The 21,699-nt window shown below is 42.8% G+C and overlaps 1 protein-coding gene across 4 annotated transcripts in view; it reads right to left on the reverse strand.

Annotated features, from left to right (window-relative positions):
- The window catches only part of lrp1ab (low density lipoprotein receptor-related protein 1Ab), a 163,312-nt gene extending 150,307 nt beyond the window's left edge, over window positions 1-13,005 (reverse strand). For all 4 annotated transcript variants that reach the window (XM_072656430.1, XM_072656427.1, XM_072656428.1 and 1 more), the window contains exon 1: window positions 12,359-13,005. In XM_072656430.1, coding sequence (XP_072512531.1) covers window positions 12,359-12,434 — 76 coding nt within the window. In that variant the 5' untranslated portion in view covers window positions 12,435-13,005. The remainder of the gene's footprint in view (window positions 1-12,358) is intronic.
- Window positions 13,006-21,699: the final 8,694 nt, after the last annotated feature.

A 21,699-nucleotide genomic window follows, 5' to 3' on the forward strand; every position in this document is an offset into this window, starting at 1 on the left:
TGATAATATTAAGCTTGATTCAATAGCATATAATACAGTGTTCTTGATAGAATACATACAGCAGAAATATGTTAATATAGGTCTTGTGTTCATATGTTAAGGACTGCGCTTTTGTGCTACACTTAAAACACCTTGCTGATTGCACTACGCCGCTTAGCATGCATCCTACACTGTTAAGAGTTGAGGAACTTCCTTGAGGAACTATTAGGGGTTCTTCAACTTGAAACTGTGGAAGAACCTCCTAAGAAGCTTTAAGGAACCTTCAAGAAACCTTTCAAGAATCTTCAAATTAAAGAACCTCCACAAGGTCATCAATGAACTTGCTTTTACCAGTGTAGAGGCTTAATAACAGTTAAAGATAAAAACTTTCAAATTAATTTCTATATTTGTCTGAAATGATTCGACAGATATGTATTTCTGTACTGCACACATTAGACTACACTCAAATCAAAGTTCTCCAACAGACTAGACCAACCTCTTATCCGCTCAAACCCCCCAAATAAACAAGCCAAAACTCTAGATTTACAGCCTTCAAAGTAGCCCACCCGCCTTGACACAGCTTTGCAAACTCTCAGCTTTGGCATTCTCTCCAGCAGCCTCATGAGGAGCCCCCTGGGACTGTTTGCAACAGATTTGAAGAAGCTCCACTTGTTGGAAAATGAAAGCTATGTGTTTTTTTGCTTGTTTGTTTGCTTTGGAAACGAATACATACGGCCTTTGTCATTTAAGCAAAAGCCTCCAGAGCAGTGCTCACCAACCCTGGCCCTGGAAATCTACCTACTTGCTAAGTGTAGTTGCAACCACAATCTGATGGTTCCCTGATTGACTGGATCAGATGCACTAGTGTTAGGGTGAGTGGGAGGGAGGCAGGCTGTCAGATACACACTGGAACCGAACCCTACAGCAAAAGTAGATCTCCAGGAGGAGGGTTGGTGATCACTGCTTTAGAGCATGCATGTCCATTCAATCCAACATACTGACTAGACAACTGAACTGCAACAGAAGCTCTTAGCTCTCAGCTGTGCAACAGTTTAATGTGTTGATGTACTTCCAAGCAAGACGTGGGAGCTGTTTGGAGCTCCAGTGTTGCTACTTGACCTGCTTATGTAGGTAAGGATGGTAACTCTCAATAAGCACCAATAAACAGCAGCTCCTTACCACCAACCTCTAGCACTGGTCTCAGCAAGGGGGGAAAAAACCCTCAACAAGCCACTCCGATGTTTAATGGCTAATGCTAAAAGCAAAGAGCCAAGAGCAAAGGTCGCTTCGGTAGATCTTCTACAACTTGCCTCAATGCAAACCCTCTCTGTTCCAAGGCCTTACTGTAAACACAAGGTGTTTCAAGGCATTAATAAGCTGTAGAGTCCAGTAAGTTACAGTAGCTCATTAGCAGGAGATCAAAGCTTTGTGCAGTTTCAGTCCCCCTCCCAAAAAAAAAAAAGAACCGCAGGAGCACTTCCAAACATCGCCCACGCTCACAGCCTTGCAGTGTCCTTCCACAAAATGGCACTGAAATTTGTGTCTGAAGATCAGACAATACCTCAGGATCAGGACACACCCTGGAGCGAAGCATATTTGCACTTTACTTCCATGTTTGTCCAACTCAGCTCTTTCAAAGGAAAAAGTCCCAACCTACGGAACTCTATGACTATTCATTTTCCACCATAACACACGCTCTTCCAAACAGTAAGTTAAAAAGCCTCCTCTTTCCAGCAGCTACAGTCTTAGGCCTTGTAAGGTAGGACAGTCAAGGGTTCACCAGATTTCTGAACATGAATACTAAATAAACCAATAAATAAAACTGTGCTTCACTGTATTTCAAAAACATACATACACACACAAACCACCCACCTCGGGACAGCATGACCCTTAACTAGCAAACACAGGCCCAGACCTGCCGCTCAGGGACCAAGTTCTCGTGAAAACCATTAAAGAGGCTAACAGCAGCCAGAGCACACCTGCTTTCTCTCTTACACTTGTCATCTTTTTGCCTGAAACGACAGCTTAATGAAGGGTGACTCATTACCAAACAGCCACGCAAGACATGTAAGCATGAAGCGCTACAGGTGAACTGGGGTCACTCTGTCAAGTGGCTTGACCCAGTGATAATACAAGGCATGTTATCAGCCGCCTTCAAGGCTGACTTCTTTGACCAACGGCAGGGATGTCCAGCTCAAGTCCTGAGCTTTATTTCACCAACTTATCCGATCAGGCAATATGTCCCGAAGAGAGCTTGTACTGTGGCGGATACATTTTTGTGTCTGCGACAGTACAAATGTGCATGTCTCTGGGGGCAATCAATGCAATCTTAAGCCTTTGTTATTATCATTATTAATAATATGATTAGAGATTTACATTTACAGCATTTAGCAGACGCTCTTATCCAGAGCGACTTACAAAAGTGCTTTGCTATTTACTTAAGAAAAACCTCAGCCAGTTTGAATAGACTAATAATTCAAAGACACCTCTGAGTTTAGACACTACTAAACACAAGTCAGTAAGGTGACCACTGTGCTATTCGCCCAAGTATTCTCTGAAGAGGTGGGTCTTCAGTCTGCGTTTGAAGATAGCGAGCGACTCTGCTGTTCGGACACCCAGGGGAAGCTCGTTCCACCAAGCCTGGCCGCTTGCCTTGAGATGTTAATACCACTACTCCTATTCAGACACCCATGCAGATTCCTTGAGTATCGGTCCGAAAACCGCTTGAGTGGTGAGTGCAGTTGTTTGGGTAAACTAGCGGCTAATTGTGGAAATTTTTACAAATTTTGTATTTTGTATTAGGGATGTCCTAATCAAGTTTTTTGTCCAATGATTAGATCCAGGTACCTTAATGCTGACTGTCAGCCAAAACAGATTCAAATCAAATCAATCGATTGCGATTCTGTAAATAATACAATAATAACTTTGCTTGCAAGAGTGTAGTACTGTTTTTCAGGCAGAATCAGATCAGATGCATGCTTTAATTCTTCTATATTTGATTCAGCATATCTACTGGAGGTTAGCTTGATACTGGTACTGCGTATAAGATTCATCCAAATTGGAAAGCCCTCCCTAATCACTACGATTACATTCAAGGAGACAGACAGACAGAATGTATGGCAGGGAATAAGTTTAATATATATTAATTAAAACTGCTAGCATATCTTTGCCATCATGTAAAAACCTAAAATCTAAAATTCTTGCCGTTTTTTTTTACTTTCTGACATAACTGAAATCAGGCACTACAAAGAAAGAAAGGCTCCAACATGACTGACAACTTTCAAATCTTTTTCCAGTGACATCCATTAAAACTTAAGGATTTTTTTCCTTCTCCTACAAACTTATTCCAGGTACAAAGTGATGGCACATAAGAACTACTTTTGCTCCCTAGATAGTCATGTTTGTAGGTTCTTTAGATCTTTAAAAAGGGTCTTCACACAAACAAACACCACATCTCTATTACAAACATGGTTCTTTATGGAACCAAAAGTGGTCCTTATATGCCAGCACTCAAAGAACCATCTGCAGTATCTTTATTTTTCAAGAGTCTACCTCGGAAAGACTTGTTAAATCCAGTCGTCACGTTCTTTGGTAGTCATTCGCACAATGGTCAGGCTTTTTGAAGCATATTTCATTCACTGAATCAACATTAAAACATCAGCTTGAACAGTGCAGTCCTGACTATCCTGCATTTAGCTTATTCTAGCATAGTTTAGCTATAGTCCTGGACTCTGGCCCTCCAGAACAATGCCTGGACAACCCTAGCCTATTGTTAGCCTATCATACACTGCTATGGCTGTCTAGTCAGGGCGTAAAGTGGTAAAAGCAGACGCTCTTTGTTTGCTGCGTTTAACGAGACAGTCTTCCTTATTTTGTAGGTGTCGTTATCCAGAGCAGTGGCGGGCTCAGGCTGGGGAGACACAAGGTGTCCCAGAGCTGTGAAGGAGGGGAGGGGAGGTAGGGGGCAGACAAGAACATCACCTTCACGTTACCACATCCCTGAACAACAATCGGCCCCTGGGTCTTGGGTTAAGAGGAGTTCAACGGAAGAAAGAGGTGAGAGAGAAGGAGAAAGAGTTCACAGTCTCACATGAGGCGCTAAGCAAACGGGGGCAGTAACACCTAGGTAGCAGCATTTGTACTTCATGCACAGCAGAAGGTGGGAAGAGCTGAACCACAAAGAAGCAGCTGCTAACTCAATTGATATCATTGGGACTCTCAATCCAACTAAACCTGCGTCACGCATGAGGATTATTCAATAGAGGTCTATTCAAAACCCAAAAAGGGGAGGCCTACATGTGGCCTGCTCCGCTGCCACATCAACAACACCCACCTTCCCCTGTTGAGCACCATGTAGCAATCTACTCCCCCTGGGTCTTGGCTCTAAACAGAGTAAACACTAATGCCGAGAGCAGAAAACACCAATTACAGCACGCCCTGCCTGCCGCCATCAACAAACATCCCTTCATTGCCTTTTGCACACACACACACACACACACACACACACACACACACACACACACACACACACACACACACAGAAACGAGGAGCCACTCTGAAAGCCGCCACTCCTTTACGCTAATCTCGACCGTTAGCCTCCGCTCTAAAGACGGCTTCTAGCTCTACCAGGAAGAGGGACAGTGAGAGCGCCAGTCTTTAAGGAGCAGAGGGCGAGGCTCCTGCTGAGAAATGCAGGTAATGATGTACATGGGGCACAATCCCTAAACAGGTACATCAATAAACAGAAATCTGATTCTTGCTCCAAGCCAGGATTATACCTAGATAGGCCACGGGTGCGCGGGAACATCTGGTCCGCATTTAGCTGTTAAATTCAGTAAAGCGGAGTTGCTGGCTGCTTTTTGTTGTTTTCTTAGGGGGCTGTCCAACACTTCATTAGTGTGCTTTGTCTCTGCAATACTCTCTCCAAGATCTATTCTATTCCATTTCTCATAAAAGCTTGTACTTCTTACAAATCAGGCTGTTTTTTTAGACCCTTTCCAACAAAACAAGCAAAAAAAAACTTCTTAAAACAAGTAATCACTTCTCTGTAAAGGTCCAGTATCTGGCCTTGTTCACCAAGAATCTTCTAAGAATTTTCTTAAATTTACTCGAGAAGAGTTGGTGAGAATGAGGCTGCCTAATCTTAGACCATCTACCCATCCATTCATCAATCGTCTTATCTGTTTCTTCATGGTCAGGTTTGCAGTCGGTTCATCTCCTACCCAGAATCATTTGGCACAAGGCAGGAACATCCCCTGATTGCCAGTTCACCAGTCCATCACAGGGTACACCACACACTCAAACTCACACCTAGGGGCAATTTAGCAAGGCCATTTCACCCACAGTGTGAAGGCACAGGAATACCCAGACGAAACAAGGGAGAGAAAAAGAAAAAAAAAAAAATAAAAAAAATAAAAAAAAAAACACACACCACACCTCACAGATCCTCACAAACCCAAACCCCTGGAGCTCTGCCTATTTAAGGAAATGTCAATAAAACGACAGGAACTGATCCCAGCTCAGCATTCTTACTGATACATATGGACAGAGATGTACAGAACAGACCATGTAAAAGGCCAGTGCTGATCTAAATATATTTGTATTTAGGCTAAATGTGAAAAAGAGATATAAGAGGAGGCCAAACTTAACGGATTTAGCAGCACTGTAGAGGGAACATAATGCTTGGAGTCACAGCAACGCACCTTGCGTCAGATTTAGGCCTAGATCGAGCCCACACACACCATTCAAAATGCTGTGCAGTTCAATTATACTCTTAAAACAAAAGGTTTTCTACAATGGTTCTTAGGTAAATGCACTGGTTCTATGCCAAACTATGACAGCTGAAATAGCTGTGCCTGGTTACATGCTTTATCTCTACTGTAGTGTAGCACAGGAACACACTGACTCATCTGAAATAAGGATAATTACTCATCATCATCATCTTCATCATCATCACAGCACTACACATGACTCACAGATCAGTAGCAAACCTGTACTTGGACGTAAGCCATTTGATGGCACCAATAGCACATAAATATAAATCACACGTCCTTCACCACAGAGCCACTGTAGGCCAAGGACGAAAAATAGAATGGTGCTCAATGCTTAGAGGGACCTTTCCCAGGAAGTGAAATGACTTCATTCTTTTTTGATTCGTAGAAGGATTAGCAAAGAGTAAATTTGAAAAACTGAACATTACTAGGACCAGGCACTGATTTAATGTCTAGGGATGAACAGAAACAGGAACTGTAGGTCAACACCATGACGCCAATGTGATTCCAATATATAACAATTAGGGATGCACCGATACAACTTTTTCCTTTTCAATACCGATATCAAAGCAAAACAGCAAACATCAAACAACAGTGATGTGAGAGGCACCTACTATCTATATTCAAAATCTCTATTCAGACAGGATTAGTTTTACATGCTGACATCTGTAAAACTTGATCGATTCACACAGGATAAGAAAAATGACAGAGATGGGCGTGGCCACAGTATTTATGCACTGCCACCACCCCAAAAATGTGGTCACCATCAATGTTACAACACACTAAACACAGTAAATTAAATTCTAGTTTACAAATCAGCTACATGTCTACAGGTTTGCCACAGACTTGAGCGTCCCGAGGTATTTGTCCCATTCACTACAAAACTAAGTCCCTCCTTGAGCACCTCTACACTTAAAGGCCGCGAAAAACTCATTTCCCACAGGAGATGCCAGAATATTTACATACATGTCGATTCACACAGGATTAACATAACCTGGCGTTATTTTTACGGTAAAAGCTGACATGGTCATGGAGTTTTCAGACATTCAATCATTACAAAACTCTAGTAATAACTACATCTGCTCTTCTGGTGCTCAATACATATACATCAAATCTAAGCATCTTTGATGAATATCTGAAGTAACTGTCTGCCGATACTGATAATATCGCATGCCCCAGGTCAAGGTTGACTACTTCAAAAGCCTACCTGAACACCACCAACATTCATTCTCTCTCTCTCTCTCGCTCGCTCTCTCGCTCGCTCTTGCACAATCTCTATCTCTCTCCAAAATAAACGTTAAGTTTAGATTAGGCATTATTCCTGCTTTTATAAAAAATATTCCCTTATCATTCGTCAATGTACTTTGGCTACAGCAAACAGACTCCTTGGAGGAATCACTGTCATCTGGATTGTGTCCATCTGTGGTCAGAGTGTCCGCGAGGGGAGGCCGTCCTGAGGTATGGCCTGCTGTTCAGCTTGTCAGTGTGATGAGGTTCAGCCTTGTTACTTCTCCAGTCCAACTGGGATAAAGAACACATAAGGGACGAGTATTTCCTAAAGCACTGTAGTGTGCAAACGATTTTGCACGATGCGAGAGTGACTTTTAACGTCTTATGAACGAGGGTGACATCAGTGCTGTAAAATGCTTTTAGGACTTGGGCCAAGAGCCAGAAGAAGAGAGAGGGGGGAGGGGAGAGAAGGAAAAAAAAGATATAGTAATTAACATCTAATCTAACAAGAGAGATGTAAGTGAGCAACCCGAATGCCAGTGCAGGCTCGACTCCTCCACAGCCTCTTTCCCATGGAAGATATCGCATTCTGCAAGATTAGTCCTAGAGAATGCAGCAAGATGGAGCTTAAAGCATGCGTGCTACGCTGCTTCGGGATAGCCCCTGTGCAACCTCTCATTCAGCAATCTTCTCACTCAAGCCCTTACGCGGTTTCCTCTCCTGACACTGGCTTCCCATCCTCCAAAATCCACTCCACTCCACCCAAAATGACGGCAAAAGCCAACATTTACGTTTGACCCCTGCCTGATACCATGTGCCGAAACAAGAGCTTCGGTTGGGGGAGAAAAAAAAATTCTCTCAAGATAAAGTCCTTCAGCTCCTTAACAAAACTAACAAAGATTGACCAAGTTTACACATGTTCACCTAACTCTACACTAAACACAGTCGGTCAGCAAAAACACATTTTTGGTGCCCACTGCATGCCTCTTAAGCTTTGTACTAGAGTTAGAGGGTTATGTCAAACTACTGCTGTGCTAAACAATAAAAAGAAGCTTGGCCATGCATGTATTGCCTGATTATGGACATGGAGGCAGAGGAAAACTGTAAATTACACTCAACACTTTGCGTTACCCCTTGTTTGTTTGTCTAATATTGAAATACATGCAAACTTGAAAAGCATTGTTTGGTCAGGAATCCAAGAAAACATATTTTAAAGCAATGGCCCAACCAGTAGCCTGACCATGAAAAAGCCCTCCAACAAAAGCGAACTTGACAATTACAAACAAAACTGTAAAACTGAAGCAAACATTATGTTAAAATATTCAAAACAAATATTTCAGTTAATGATATACAGGTAAGAGCAGAGTGCTGCACAACAAAAACATAGATAACTGCTGTGGTTGGAAGCAGTGGGATGATTTCTGTGTGGTGTTAATTTATAGCCAGCCAGGAAGAAATGGACATGGCAGTCCACTAATATTCTTGCGTTTGCGTGCTTCATGAACCACTCCAGAACCTTCCAGGACTTCTTCCGAAACCAAGCCGTGGAAGGGAACGTTGTCCTGTTGTAAGGTCCAATGATGCCTAAGCTTTAGCTTCTTCACAGAAGGTATGGTATTTCCTGATAGTTGACTGAATCCATTTTGCTCTGCACACTGACTGCTGGATTTCAGTGCCAGAGAGAGCAAAGCAGCCACACAGCATCACCGAGTCACCGGCCATGCTTCACAGTGTAGGTCAGGGATATGGGATATTTCCAGCGTATGCTTTATTCTTCCTACTCCATACAAACCGCTCATCCCGAGGCCTGAAAGGATCCAGCTTTTGGGATATGTTTGGATCAGCGGTATGTCAGCTCTACTGGCTTTCTATGCTGAATTAAGAGAAAGCGTTTGTTTTTACATATTTCTAATAACACCTTTCCCATAAAATCCCCTTTCTAGTAACTAAAGTATGTTTAAAAAAATTAATTTGACGTTTTTCTTTCCTGAAGAGTTTATTTATTTTTGACAACCCTACTAGAAGTGACAGCAAGGCTGCAGTTTGCTTCTGAAAAAACACTGTAAAAAAGAATTTATGCTGGGGATAAGGATGCTGGGGACATACACTAACCATAGATTTTGTCCCCAACTAATTATGCTGCTTAAAAACTGCTGGCTAGCAACAGACAAGCTGAACCTAACAATACACAAAGACTGGATTGGTTTAGGCTGATGATCAGAATGAAGGCACTCATATCAGGTGGGGAAAAACATGTAGTTCAAAAGAAGTTCAAAGAAGTAATCAAAGGTATCATAAAATATATATATATATATTTAAAAGCAGTATAAAAATTCTGCTTGAGCATGTGCGTGTGTGTAAATATCTCGAAACACCAAAGTAGTCATTCATCACTTTTTACATCAGATCATTGCAGGTTAAGTCCACAGTTTTTTGGAAAACTGGGGCGAGGCTGACTGTTAAGACGCCTCTATTCAGGACAGAGTTTCCTGTTCTCCTCCGGTCAAACATTTCCAACAGCGGTACAATGGTGGCTAGAGTGTATAACGCTTAAGTTGCTGCTGCGGTGCCCTCAACCACAGGCTCTCTCATCCAACTCTGGAACATGGTCAGAAGAAGCCCAGTTAAAAAGGACAATAAAAAAAAAAGTTTTTGCAGTATTCTGCAGTGGAGATGGTCCAAAACTTGAGCATTGGCCGTCCCAGAGCTGGTGTTTTCTTTTTTTTTTTTTTTTTTTTTTTAAAAGGCGTTTAAAAAGAAGTTGGCTTAAGATGCGCATCATGAGTGATGTGCTTGGCATTTTAGCATCTAATTCTGTAGGGCTGTGCGATGATATCAGAATCACATCAGTATCGGCAGAAAATTCTAAAACAAAAAAGTGCAAGTTCCACCTGTAAATCCTTAAAGCTGCAAGCCAAGCCGTGAGTAAGTTATCAACATGCCACGCTTAGCTTGGCTCAAGCAGATTGGCATCTGACTATGGCGAGTGCAAATGGAACTGTGTGGGGAAACTTCAGGTTCCTAGCAATGGAGTTGAAATCAGTGCAGGATCACTGACAGCAGTAGGGTATGTGTGCGGAAACACCTAGAACATGCTAACGTTTAGAAAGTACAGGCGGCATTAACTACTCTGGGGAGAACTTTACCACACTAGGTGGAACAAACTGTAAACTGCCCTTCTTCCTGGCTGTACTGAACACATACAGAGTTAGCACATGCCATGTCAGTCCAGAAAATGCTACATGATCGGATTCATTGTTTTTTCCCCTCCCATTTTCTGCCGACATGAGAAATGCCATCGCTACCAAACAGTGAATCTCTTACATCCACAGTTATTCATTTTGCAGCAACTCTTGCACAACGTCACAGGTATATAGAGAACCTCAACTCTGTAAACCCATTGGGCTTATCACCATTCATTAGGCTTTATCACGAGGGAGCTTAATCATGACAACAGTTTACACTGAGGTGGTACCCTGATACCGGTGTTTACACAGTCATTCAGGTCAGTCCCTGTTGATAGCGAGGTTTAATTCCATTCTAGTCAAATGGCCTATGGCCTCCTAAGAAACTGAACAGGCATGACAGTAAATGTAGGTTGTGTCTTACAGAAGGGCGGCTGGAACAGAAGAGGAACCAAAGCAGATGACGACATCTGGGTCAAATGTGCGCATGAGGCCATAAACATGATTGAAGAAATCATGCGCCTTAGTTATTTTACTTCAAACACACCTACCTTTCCCTGAAACGTATATTTACTGAAAGCTCGGCCTATCATTATAGGGACCCGTAATGAAAAGGACCTGGAAAAGTAAGACAAAGCAAAGTCACCAAACGAAGCGGAGTACGATGATGAGCTCGAAGGCAATGGTGATGTTTAATGCAGCAAGTTCATCGAGCTGAATATTTTCGGATTATTGTGGAACGTTTCCAAGCATGGTACAAGTTGCTGATCTGCATAATTCAAAATCACGCCGGGCATTTACAGGCCAGCGATCGACGTCAAGGCCCGATGCATAATTCATGCAGATGTCACAGGAAAGTATCCGAGGTATTTCGGCAGGGGCGTCTGGTGGGAGTTGTTCACATCGTTTTCCTCTCGTGTTCCTCGGCCTGTAGTGCCACCACCTAAAAAAACAAACCCACGTCCAACTGGGTAACATCTCTGAGCAGGGCGCCAACAGCGGCTTCCTGCTATCCTCTGCTCTGAAACATTAACGTGAGCCGAGCGAAGACGGCACTGCCTCCGTCTTCGCTCGATCTGCAGTTAAACTAGCAGCTGAAATGGAAAGAAGTTTAGGATATCGTATATAATGAGGCACGCCACTAGATAGGGACGGATGGAATGGATATGGATAATAAACAAATATCACAGCTGTGGATTCAATGAAAAATAAATCATGGAACTGAAATGTGTCCCTGTGTGTCCAACTGGGGCATCTTCCAGGCATTCCAGGGGCATCCCAAGAGAGATGGGCATAGACAAGAAACCCTGCTTTAAAGACAATAGACAGTGAATACACCCCACATAGCCTCATTATTTGACCCAGTGTCATGACATGGGCCCATCAGCCTCATTACAGGGGCCTTCAGTCTGGGAGAAACCTGTGCCAATGTGATGATCAATGTCATGTTAATTGACAGCGGTCAGTCACTCTAGGAAGGAGAACTGTAAGGGTCTGAGAAAGGGAGAAGACCATTTCCTACTGGCTGCTAATAACGCTCCACACATCCCTCATTAGCTACATGTCAAAGAAATGAGCATCGGCCTAGCAAGCATCCTCCACCTCATCCCCACACAAGTGAAAGCAGCAGCAGCAGCAGCAGCAGCAGCAGCAGCCTGGTCTAGGCTTCAACCGTGGTTTCAACAATGCCTGAACCTCAGAAATGACCAGCCAATCCCCCGTTTCTGCTTTTATCTCGCACGTTTTCAATAACCCCCGTTTTCAGACCAGCGGGGGTCTATTAGCTGGCAGCCCCGCTCGGTTAGCGAAGACGGTTTCCATCGTAAACAACCGGAACAGGTAAACCGTGGGGGCGAAGCCAAATGGAGGCGGTTACAGGAGAGCAGAGGCGTCGGGGTTTTCAAGCGGCCTTTCCAGCTCCATCCTTCTGCCCGACCGTACAGTACAGTACAGTACAGCCCAGGTGCCCTACAGCCCTCTTATGTGTGGGTGCTGCGGCTAAGCAGAAGCTGAACGCTGCCTTCTCGATAAAGCCCGCAGGCTTATTGTAGGTTAGGTGTCCAGGCCATCCATCCAGGTAGCCCTACTCTGTGAAATATCCCCTACAAATACCTCAGATGCTGCTTTGCTTTAGCCAACGTAAATGCATTCAAAATGGTGAAATACAAACAAAGCCCCAACATATCACTCACCCTCAATGGCTCCGGTAGGAACCAGGACCTCCACGGTGAGGCAGAACCCGAAGGCGAGCAATCCGACAGCCCGCATGTTCGCCCGGCGCGGCGTCACCGCAAACACCGCTAATGGAAACACGGGAGAAGGTGGATGTGGCTGTGCAGGACCGGAGCCGAGCACCTCATCAAACCCTCCTGCGTCGTCGTGGAGCCTTCGGTCCCTCCACCGGCCAGCACAAGCCTAAAAAGGGGGTCTGAATTCGTGCAGGAGCGGTCTGAGAAGGAGACTGAAGGGGGGGGGGGGGGCTTTTTCAAGCCGCGGTGTGGGACAGCGCGGTCATGTATGTTAACGACCAGCGCTGAAAATCACACGGTTTAAAAGGAAAACAACATGGAAATAAAATCAAGCCCGCTCGCGCTACGCTTTTCAACGGCACCGGCTCAACGCGAGACCGCGATAAAAAAAAAAAAAACAGCGTGTACCGGGGGTCTTCAGTAGCGCCGGGGGTCGTTCCCATAAAAGAAAAAAATACAAAATAAAATAAAAGCCTCCTTTCTCTGCTGTGTCCCGCCGCCCGCGATGCCGCTGGTTTGTGCTGTGTGTGTGTACGTAGCTGTGAATGTGAATGTGAGTGTATGTGTGTGTGTATGTGTGTGTGTGTGCGCGCGCGCGTGCAAGTGAACGAATGTGCGCGAGCCTCTCCACAGCACACTGCTCGATGACGTCGCTGCGAAAGCTGCGCGGGGCGCTCGCTCCTGCGCATGCGCGGGGCAGTTTCCCGCCCCTGCGCTCTCTTTCTCTATCAGCGGAGGGAAACCGCCACAGCTGCGCCGCCATTTTGGCTCTACTGCAGACACTCGTAGTGTCTGATAATGTTTTACGTTTCTGAGCAAATTTAGGCTGTAGGCTGGTCAAATGTTTTGTGTGCGTGAAGGAGGGTGTTGGGAAACTCGGTATTAAATGATTTGCAGGTGTAAATGTGGTAGTTAACATAACTTAAGAGATAAAAACCTAAATAAAATCTAGCGCTATTTTAGCTAGCTGTATGGGAAAAATCAGGAATGTATTGTGTCTAACTAGTGAACAATATGTAGAACTTTTTATCACGTATGTTTTTGTCCGGTAGCTTATGTGTGTTGTAAATATAATGGAATTAGCTATATACAGGATACAATAGTACAATAATACTACTAAACACAAAAGGCCTCGGTCAGCATATCTGCCGTTCGCACACCCAGGCGAAGTTCGTGCCACCTGTGCCAGGACAGAAAAAAGCCATAGATATGGTACAATATTCCATACTAAAATAACATAGATAGATAGCTAAATAAATAGCTATTTACTTCTTCTGAACAATCACTGCAGTCGTTTTCTAATAAACAATGGCTTCACCAAAAGGACTTCAGCCAAAAGCTGCTTGAGCACACATTTATGTAACTCATGAACATTTTTGACCTAAATGTTGCAGTTTTCTGTAGGTAAATGAGAATCCGCACTGTTATAAAGTTCAGAATCGATATACATAGATAAAACAATATTTTTGACGACATGAATATGACATATATTGTGTTTGTGTCCAGTAGGCCTCAAGTCCTCCATAGAAGTTCAAACATGTGATTATGAACATGGACGTCCAACCAGGTTCCCTCTGGACCACAGCCCTGCAGAGAGTAGCATTTCCCTACTTCCGACGCTGCAATTACGACAACTGGGAACTGAAACTTCTAATGCTGTGTTCCTGACCAGGTGATAACTGGGAAGAATCCAACTCACATTCAGAAAGTCATAAGGTTTCTACAGAGCTCCAGTTCAGAGTTTGGTCATTTTATGGTGTAACATTGACACAGCCCAAAAAACAACCATTTTAAAGAGCATTTGGAAGGCTTTGTAGGCCAACCTTGGTATATTGGTATATATTTCTGTTTGTGTATGATATGTGTGTGTGTGTGTGTGTGTGTGCATGTATGATATATATGTGTACAATACAGCTAAATACAGAAAAATACTTGGATAATTGCAAAGATTAGTCATTCTGTACACAATTACTGATCAAACTGTTTCCTTTCATGTTATTTTGTGGCACCATACTAATGGTAAACCACCATAACCTACATTATGAATAAATTAAGCACTAGGCAAACAACTTCTTGTATGTGGGTTATGGTGATTTACTCTTAATATAGCGCCAGAAATGACATGCACACATCCTGCATTTAGCAGTATACTACACAAATAGCCTAACATTCAACCTTCAACCGCTCTACTACTTCTTGTTCTGAAGGGTGCCACCATGCCATCACAGAATTGCCACTTTGAGAAGCCAGAGCGCTTGAGAAACTGAGTTTTCAGAACAGGAATTATGAGTTGGAGAGCTATTCTAATGTTTTTCTCCCATTTGTCCTACTTCCCACTTGGTCACGAATGAGGCGTAACACTGTGGCTGCATGAGAAAAGTAGAATGAACCTTTCTTTTTTTTCTCAGCTGCTTTCACCCTGATCTGTACACCATGGCCCCATAGAATACATTTGTGCAGCCGACTAAAGCCCTGTGGTTCACTCTGCCTTTTGGCTACTCAAAGGTTATTCTTAGAGGGTAGAGCGAGGATCACACTGAACTCTCTCTCTAGCAGTTTAGACAGCATCAAGATAGGCTGTGGCCTTTGAGTTCAACTCATGAAGCCTTGCTAATGGGGCTTGCTAGTAAGAGTAGAATCATGTGTGTTTAATGAGGCAGGGGGCAGACCTTTGCAAGCAGTGGTTCTGAAGGAGTTAAGTTTGGCACTCCAGGTTTTTAAACATTCTTTTTTTACTTAGGCACTTCTGGTTTCGGCAAATTCAGCCCATAATCCACTACGTTCTGAAAAGAAAGAAATTAACTTTCTCCTCCAGTGCATTTTCCGTAATGCATGCAGTTTAGGAAAAGAGTCCCGCTAAATTGGTTGACTATTGTGCAAGTGAGCACATTCCGACATTTCGGGAATTGCTTGCATAATGTTTCACAGATGTGAACATTAAGCACAATACAAACAGCATCTTGGAATTCACAGAGCTGCCGTTTCCCTTAAAAACTGAGCAAATGCGTGCCGAGTACTCCACTCCCAAGTTAACGGGTCAACATTGTGGAAAAACACTTTTCCCTCCCTTTTTTAAGGGGGGAACAAACGTAAAAGCGTTAAAGCGTACCCTTCACCCTCCAGTCCATACAGTCCTTTATTAAAAATAGCCTGTTTTGTCTTCACTGTTTTTGTGAGGTCACAGTTTCAGTTCAGCTCAAGTCATAAGGAGGGTTTCAGCCTGAACTTATTTTGGAATAAGGGACAATACAGGGTAGCCAATCAGAACAGAGGTCATTTACATATTCCAGCCTTAAAAGTACAGTAACAAAAGCAGCCTACAATTAAAAGGGATAAAGAGAGGTTAGAAAATGGTCATGTAAGAATACATTATGGTTCTTGGGGTTAAACGGAACAACATAAAAGCTGTAAATGGACCTCACAGGAATGGATGGATGGATAGATAAAATAGTAGGATCTGGGCCTAAGTCTAAGAGGAGAATCGTAGCATGTGGAAGCACAAACACAGTCTACTGAATTTTCGGTTATGGTCACTGTGAGATTCCTTTGTCTGGTTTCTTAGATGTATGAAATGCTGCCTCCCAGTGGTGAGAACGGTCACTGCATGCTACTAGCTGTCAGAATAATAGGGGTACTCTACAGCCACAATGGTATAAGCCATGTAAATGTACCCTCAGAGGTTTGTGTTTACTTTATCTGTGGACAGGTGCCTATGTGTACCGGTGACTGTTGTCTCTGTTTGATCTCCCTCTCATCCCACCATAGGGGTTTGCAGATAAAAGGGAGAAATGGTCAGGCGTGAAGACCTGAGTGACTTCGACAAAGGGCTAAATCGTTTTGGCCAATCGAATGGGACAGAGCATCTCTAAAAGGCTTGTGGAAGGCTCTTGTGGTGAGTACCTACCAGTAGTGGCCCACTGGAAAAAGACATTCTACACCTGTATGGCTGGTCACTAACAAATTAGCTTATGTTATTCTTTGGATGCTGTTATGCTGGACAACTGACATGGGATGACCAGCTAAACCAGCACAAGACCAACACTAGACCAGCGAAAACCAACACAGAGCAGCATAAAAGCCAAAAGTGCCAAAGAGTAAATACACTATATGGACAAAAGTATTGCTCATTCAATGCCTTCTCCCAAAATCAAGGGTATTAAAGGAGTTTATCCTGCTGGATTTTGGAGCACTGCTGTGAAGATTTGGTTGCATTCAGCAACAAGAGGTTGAGGATGTTGGATGATCCAACAGCTTGTTAGCTTGTTAACTAGCCATTTTATTACGGACTAAGCTAACAGACTAATTTCCACCAATCACAGACTACACCCACCTTTCTTCCTAAAAAATCGGATGACATACTATCACCCTTCTCTTTCTCGCTTCTGTCTTTGTTTCCAGATTTCTATTTTAAATGCAACCTGATGCTTCCCTTCCCTCACAGTGCCCTGCATACAATTACAAATCTCTAATATATCTCTATCCTTACATATAAACCTGTTTTGAGGGCGGACTGAACCATTCCATGTAAAAAGAAATGGGGAGGCAAATCAGGCAGTACAGAGGCTCTGGATATTTACTTATTGCCAAACAAGAAAAATAAAAGAAAACATCTTAACATTTAAAATAAATACTGTAAGAACAATTAAAGTTTAATAGTTTCAATCGCAGGCCCTTGGAATCCCTCCCCCCCACATGGCGCCCCTGACTGTGCAGGTGTGCATATCGTGTGACCTGCCCAACATTAGCTAAAGAGAATGGTTAGCAATTTAGGATTTCAGAAACAAGAGGAGTGGAGAGAGAGAGAAAAGGAGCCAAAACTGGCAAACAGAAAATACACTAAATAGACAAAAGTATGGGGCACTTGCTCATTCAATGTCTTCTTCTGAAATCAAGGGTATTAAAAAGAGTTTATCCTGCTTTTGTTGCAGTTCCTGCCCCTGCTGTCCCAAGAAAGCCAGAAGCAACAAGAGCATTAGTGAGCTCAGGATGCTGATTAACTAGCCATTATCTATATTTGTCGTCATTCGTAAAAAGTAGAAACTAAAGAATCTGATTTAATTTGCCTCAAATTATACTGATTGTTTTAAATAGACTAGGTTAAAGTTTAATTCCTAATACATTCATGTCAGATTGATGATTCAACGCACTTACCTTATTGATATTCAGCTGTTTAGTGCCTTAATACTGTCCAACCAACCTCGACCAATCCAAGAAACACAACATAATAGCATATTTGTTCTTTTCTTTCTTTTTTTGAGTGAGGGCTGGGGGTGTCTGCCAGGGGACCAAAATTAAATGTCATAAGTAAAATGTGTCACACAGTGCATAACACTCACATAGATTGGTCATAGAGTGCCCATGCTAAGCCATTTCCACTGTTAAAAGTTTAATAGTGAAATAATACATTTGTATTGAACATTTATTTAAATTCACAAGATTGATGTACAATGGGTAAAAAATGAAGTGCCATAAAAATGCTGGCTCTCCTCCAGAGGTTGAAGTTATGGTGAGAAATGGTCCAGGCTGATTTTGGACATGCACTTATTATTTGCCTTGCTCTACCTCAAAGTTTATGTAAGGTCCCAGTCAAGGCCTAGGACAATAGTCATGAAAGTACTTTGAGAAAACAATAGAAACACATGCGGTTCCTCCATTATTCTGAGACTATTCTAAGACACCCCCCATCCTTCTCTGATCCCCCCACCTTCTACCTTCCATGGTCCTATTATGATGCTAATATTATGTAAGAAATTGTCCTACACCACTTCAGTTTAACCCTTAATTATTTTGGTTTGCTGTCAAAGTTAATACACAGGTAGTACATTAGTATGCATTGGATATTAGAGTAAATTATACTATTGACATTTTGTATGGAGCTTCAAGATACAACAATAATGTAAATAGTTTAAAGGGTCCATATCATTCTTTTTTAAATAAGACATTTTGAAATGTGGTACAGCTGCAATTGAAACTATTTAAGTTATTGGATTTATTAGCAAAATGTAAAAAATCCAACTTTTAATGATGACTGCAGTCTCAGAATTACATAACCATCTGAATAGAAGTGTTCACATTTAGCAAATCAGGTGGCATATCAAAGGCTTCATTGGTTGCACCAGGTGTGCTTAAGATAAATCACATCTAATACCTGGACTGGCGAGGGGTTTGTTGACTGTGACGCTTGACTGAATGTTCGAAATAAGGCTAAGCCAAAAAGTTCTGAGATCACTGCCTTGTGCAAACAAGGAAGAGGATCCATATGGACAGTAAAGGCACTGAGTGTTCCTAGAGATAGAGCTGGAAGCAGAGTTCACAACTTCAGAGTTAAAGGAACACTGACTACGCTACCTCAAAGTGGCAGAAAGGGAAAGTTATCACCTGCTGCCACCAGATTTCTGAGGAGGCAGATGGACAAAAAAAACATGAGTGACTGCAAAAGACCTGCAGCAAGATTTGAGGGCAGCAGGCACGAATGTTTCAGTTTGCACAGTAAGGTCTCGGTGCCCTTACGCCTCTACTGCCCCAAAAGCACAAGAAAAGTCAGTAGTGTAGTGAAGCATGATGGTGGCTTGGTGACGCTCTGGGACTGATTTGCTTCCTCTGGCACCGGAAACCTGCAGCATGTGAAGTGCAAGATGGATTCAATCAAGTATCAGGAATCCTAGGAGAAGCTGAACCTTTCAACAGGCTTGGTGTCTGGCTATGCATCATGTTTGCAGCAGGTTATAACAGTAAAAGTACTAAGTACTAAAGATGCTTGCCATTAAGGGCTTGTGTAAGTCTAAAACTGCAGTCTTCATAAAAAGTGTATTTAGTGTTGAATGTAGAGAAAACACTTGTTCTATTAGTTGTGATGAGTTCAATTGGTCTTGTTTGATTGGTTTATTGCAGGCTGCTGAAAGCTGCAATTTTTTATACTTCCCTGATCAGCTCATTCAAAAAGCAGACCAGGCTGAAAGACTCCTTATGACTTCAGCGTGAATGGGCGGGACTATAAATATGACATCACAAAAAGATTGTATTTAAAATTGACCCGAGCCATGCCTCTTTGCCATCAGTAGCAGGAACCTGAGAGAGCACAATTGGCTGTGCTCTCTCCGGGTGGGTAGATGACACTCCTTCCCTTCCACTCCCTCCCTTTTAAGCCATGTCCTTACCCTGCTAGTGTCGGGAGCATTGCTAGTGCTAGGGGAGCTACTATCGGGTGAGTTGGCAGTACCAAATTGGGAGTAAAAAGGGACAAACACGCCTCTCCTAGCACATGACATGTTAATTAGTTAATGAACAGAGTCAGGTGTGCTAGATGAGAGAAAGCGCAAAAAAGTGCACAGTGTGGGGTCCCAAGAACAGGATTCAGAAACCACTGATGGAACCCATTTGTCAGCAGTCTCTTTTCCACCTGGTCTCAACATGTCAAAGCCTTGGAAGCAATGAAATGAAGCATTACAAGCAAATGATAGTCATTTTGTGTCCCAGTCGAGCTGAAACGCTCCAGATGAGGAGGCTGAAGAGAGCGCCCAAGTCGTGACCTCCTTTGTGCTGATCTGAGAGGCGCTCGTGACATCCCCACCATTTCTCTGAAGACACACCTCATTTTATTCTGAGAAGGAGAACAAAGACTAACAAGGTCTACCAGCAAAACACACAAACACACAGACACACACACACACAGGAACGAAGCCAAGTTTGAAGGTTTATCTTAAAAGCTTTCAGGTGGGGGAAGTGGACGTCCATATGGTGGAAAATGACAATAGCTGTTCCCATGAACTCGCAGACAGTCTAGAGACAGTCTCTTTCCAAAGAACTGGAACACCCAGGAAAATGCTTTTGTTTTTGGTATACACTGGACACATTTGAGTTGGAGATCAAGGGATGGATATGAGATTTCAGCTTATTTTACCTGATATTTACACCTATCTGTATGTGTTATACAGTCTAGAATGCTGCACCCTTTCTTCGAACCCACCCATTTTTCAAGAGAGCACAAGCGTTAGATGGTGTAGTGCAGTGGGTAACAACTGCTCGCCCAGTAGCGGACTATGCGGAGAACCAGACTAAAGCAAACGTGCTAACCATACACTAGACAACTTTGTAAGGACTCTGAAAATACTTTTAAAAGATTAAAAAGTGTATTACCCAACCTGACCTATAGAGGTCACCAACGCCATTCACTATTGTCTCCTAAAGTTGGCAACTAAGTTGGAAATTGACCACTTTATAGCATTTAATGCCGAACTTACCCTCAAACGCAAAGACATTGTTTCAGTGCTTGTCAACCAACATCGTTATATTGTGTTCTCAGTCACATGACTGATGGATCAGGCCAAACCCATAAGCTGTAGCATAGTGCTCAGTACAAACCATGTACACATAAATGCACATGGAATACCCATAATCCATCATGAGGATTGAAGATTCACGTTCAGACTGTTTGTGTGATGCCCCCTGTCTTACAGCAGGAAGCTCACACACATAACAAGGTGCCTGAAATCGGTCACTACCTTGTGGAATTCTGTTCCCTATATAGTGATCTGGATTTTCACATGTAGGCGATAGTGAGTAGGCCACAGTTGTAGACACACTCACAGGCACTGATGCAAGTCATTCCACCAACAACACTCAAAACACTACTCCTCTAAACCCAAGTCTCTAGTATGACTCTCTTTGGACAGACTAGAGCGTCCTCCCTCCCTTGCCGGCGAGAGCTCCTGGGTGCTCCTTCCATGAAAGCTTCATCTGTCTGTAATCAGGGGAGAAACTGTCCGGCCGCACGAATGGGCTGCTCCTGAATAAAAAACAAAGCCTCGGCTATATCTGTGAAGTCCTTCCTCTGGAACAGTCTGTTGTGTTGTAAAACGTCCTTTAAATGGCTCTTTGGTACGATATATTGTACAATGTTTTTTGGCTAGGGCACTGAACTGGACTCTTTCTAATAAATTACCCTGATTATTTATCTATTATTATTTATATATATTATTATCAAGATAATAATCCTGAGATCATTAGTTTTAGAAAAATAAAGCTCAAGTCAGGTAATTTCTCAGGCAGATTTTTACCCATTATTAACCCATGGAGTTTTTACCCTAATGTTTTTTTTTTTCTGGGGCTCCATAGAAATCAATTACAATTACAGACTCAGGTTTTTTTACAATAATGGCTGGACAAATCAGGGGTTGTGATGTTGTACATTGTGAATATGACCATTTAATATGCTAAATGTTGATCTCTGAGGTCTATGATGTGTTTACCTTCTCGTCTGTCCAAGAATGTGTCCAAAGGGCTTT

This window comes from Salminus brasiliensis, chromosome 14 (assembly GCF_030463535.1).
Source record: "Salminus brasiliensis chromosome 14, fSalBra1.hap2, whole genome shotgun sequence".
NCBI classification, from domain to species: Eukaryota; Metazoa; Chordata; class Actinopteri; order Characiformes; family Bryconidae; genus Salminus; species Salminus brasiliensis.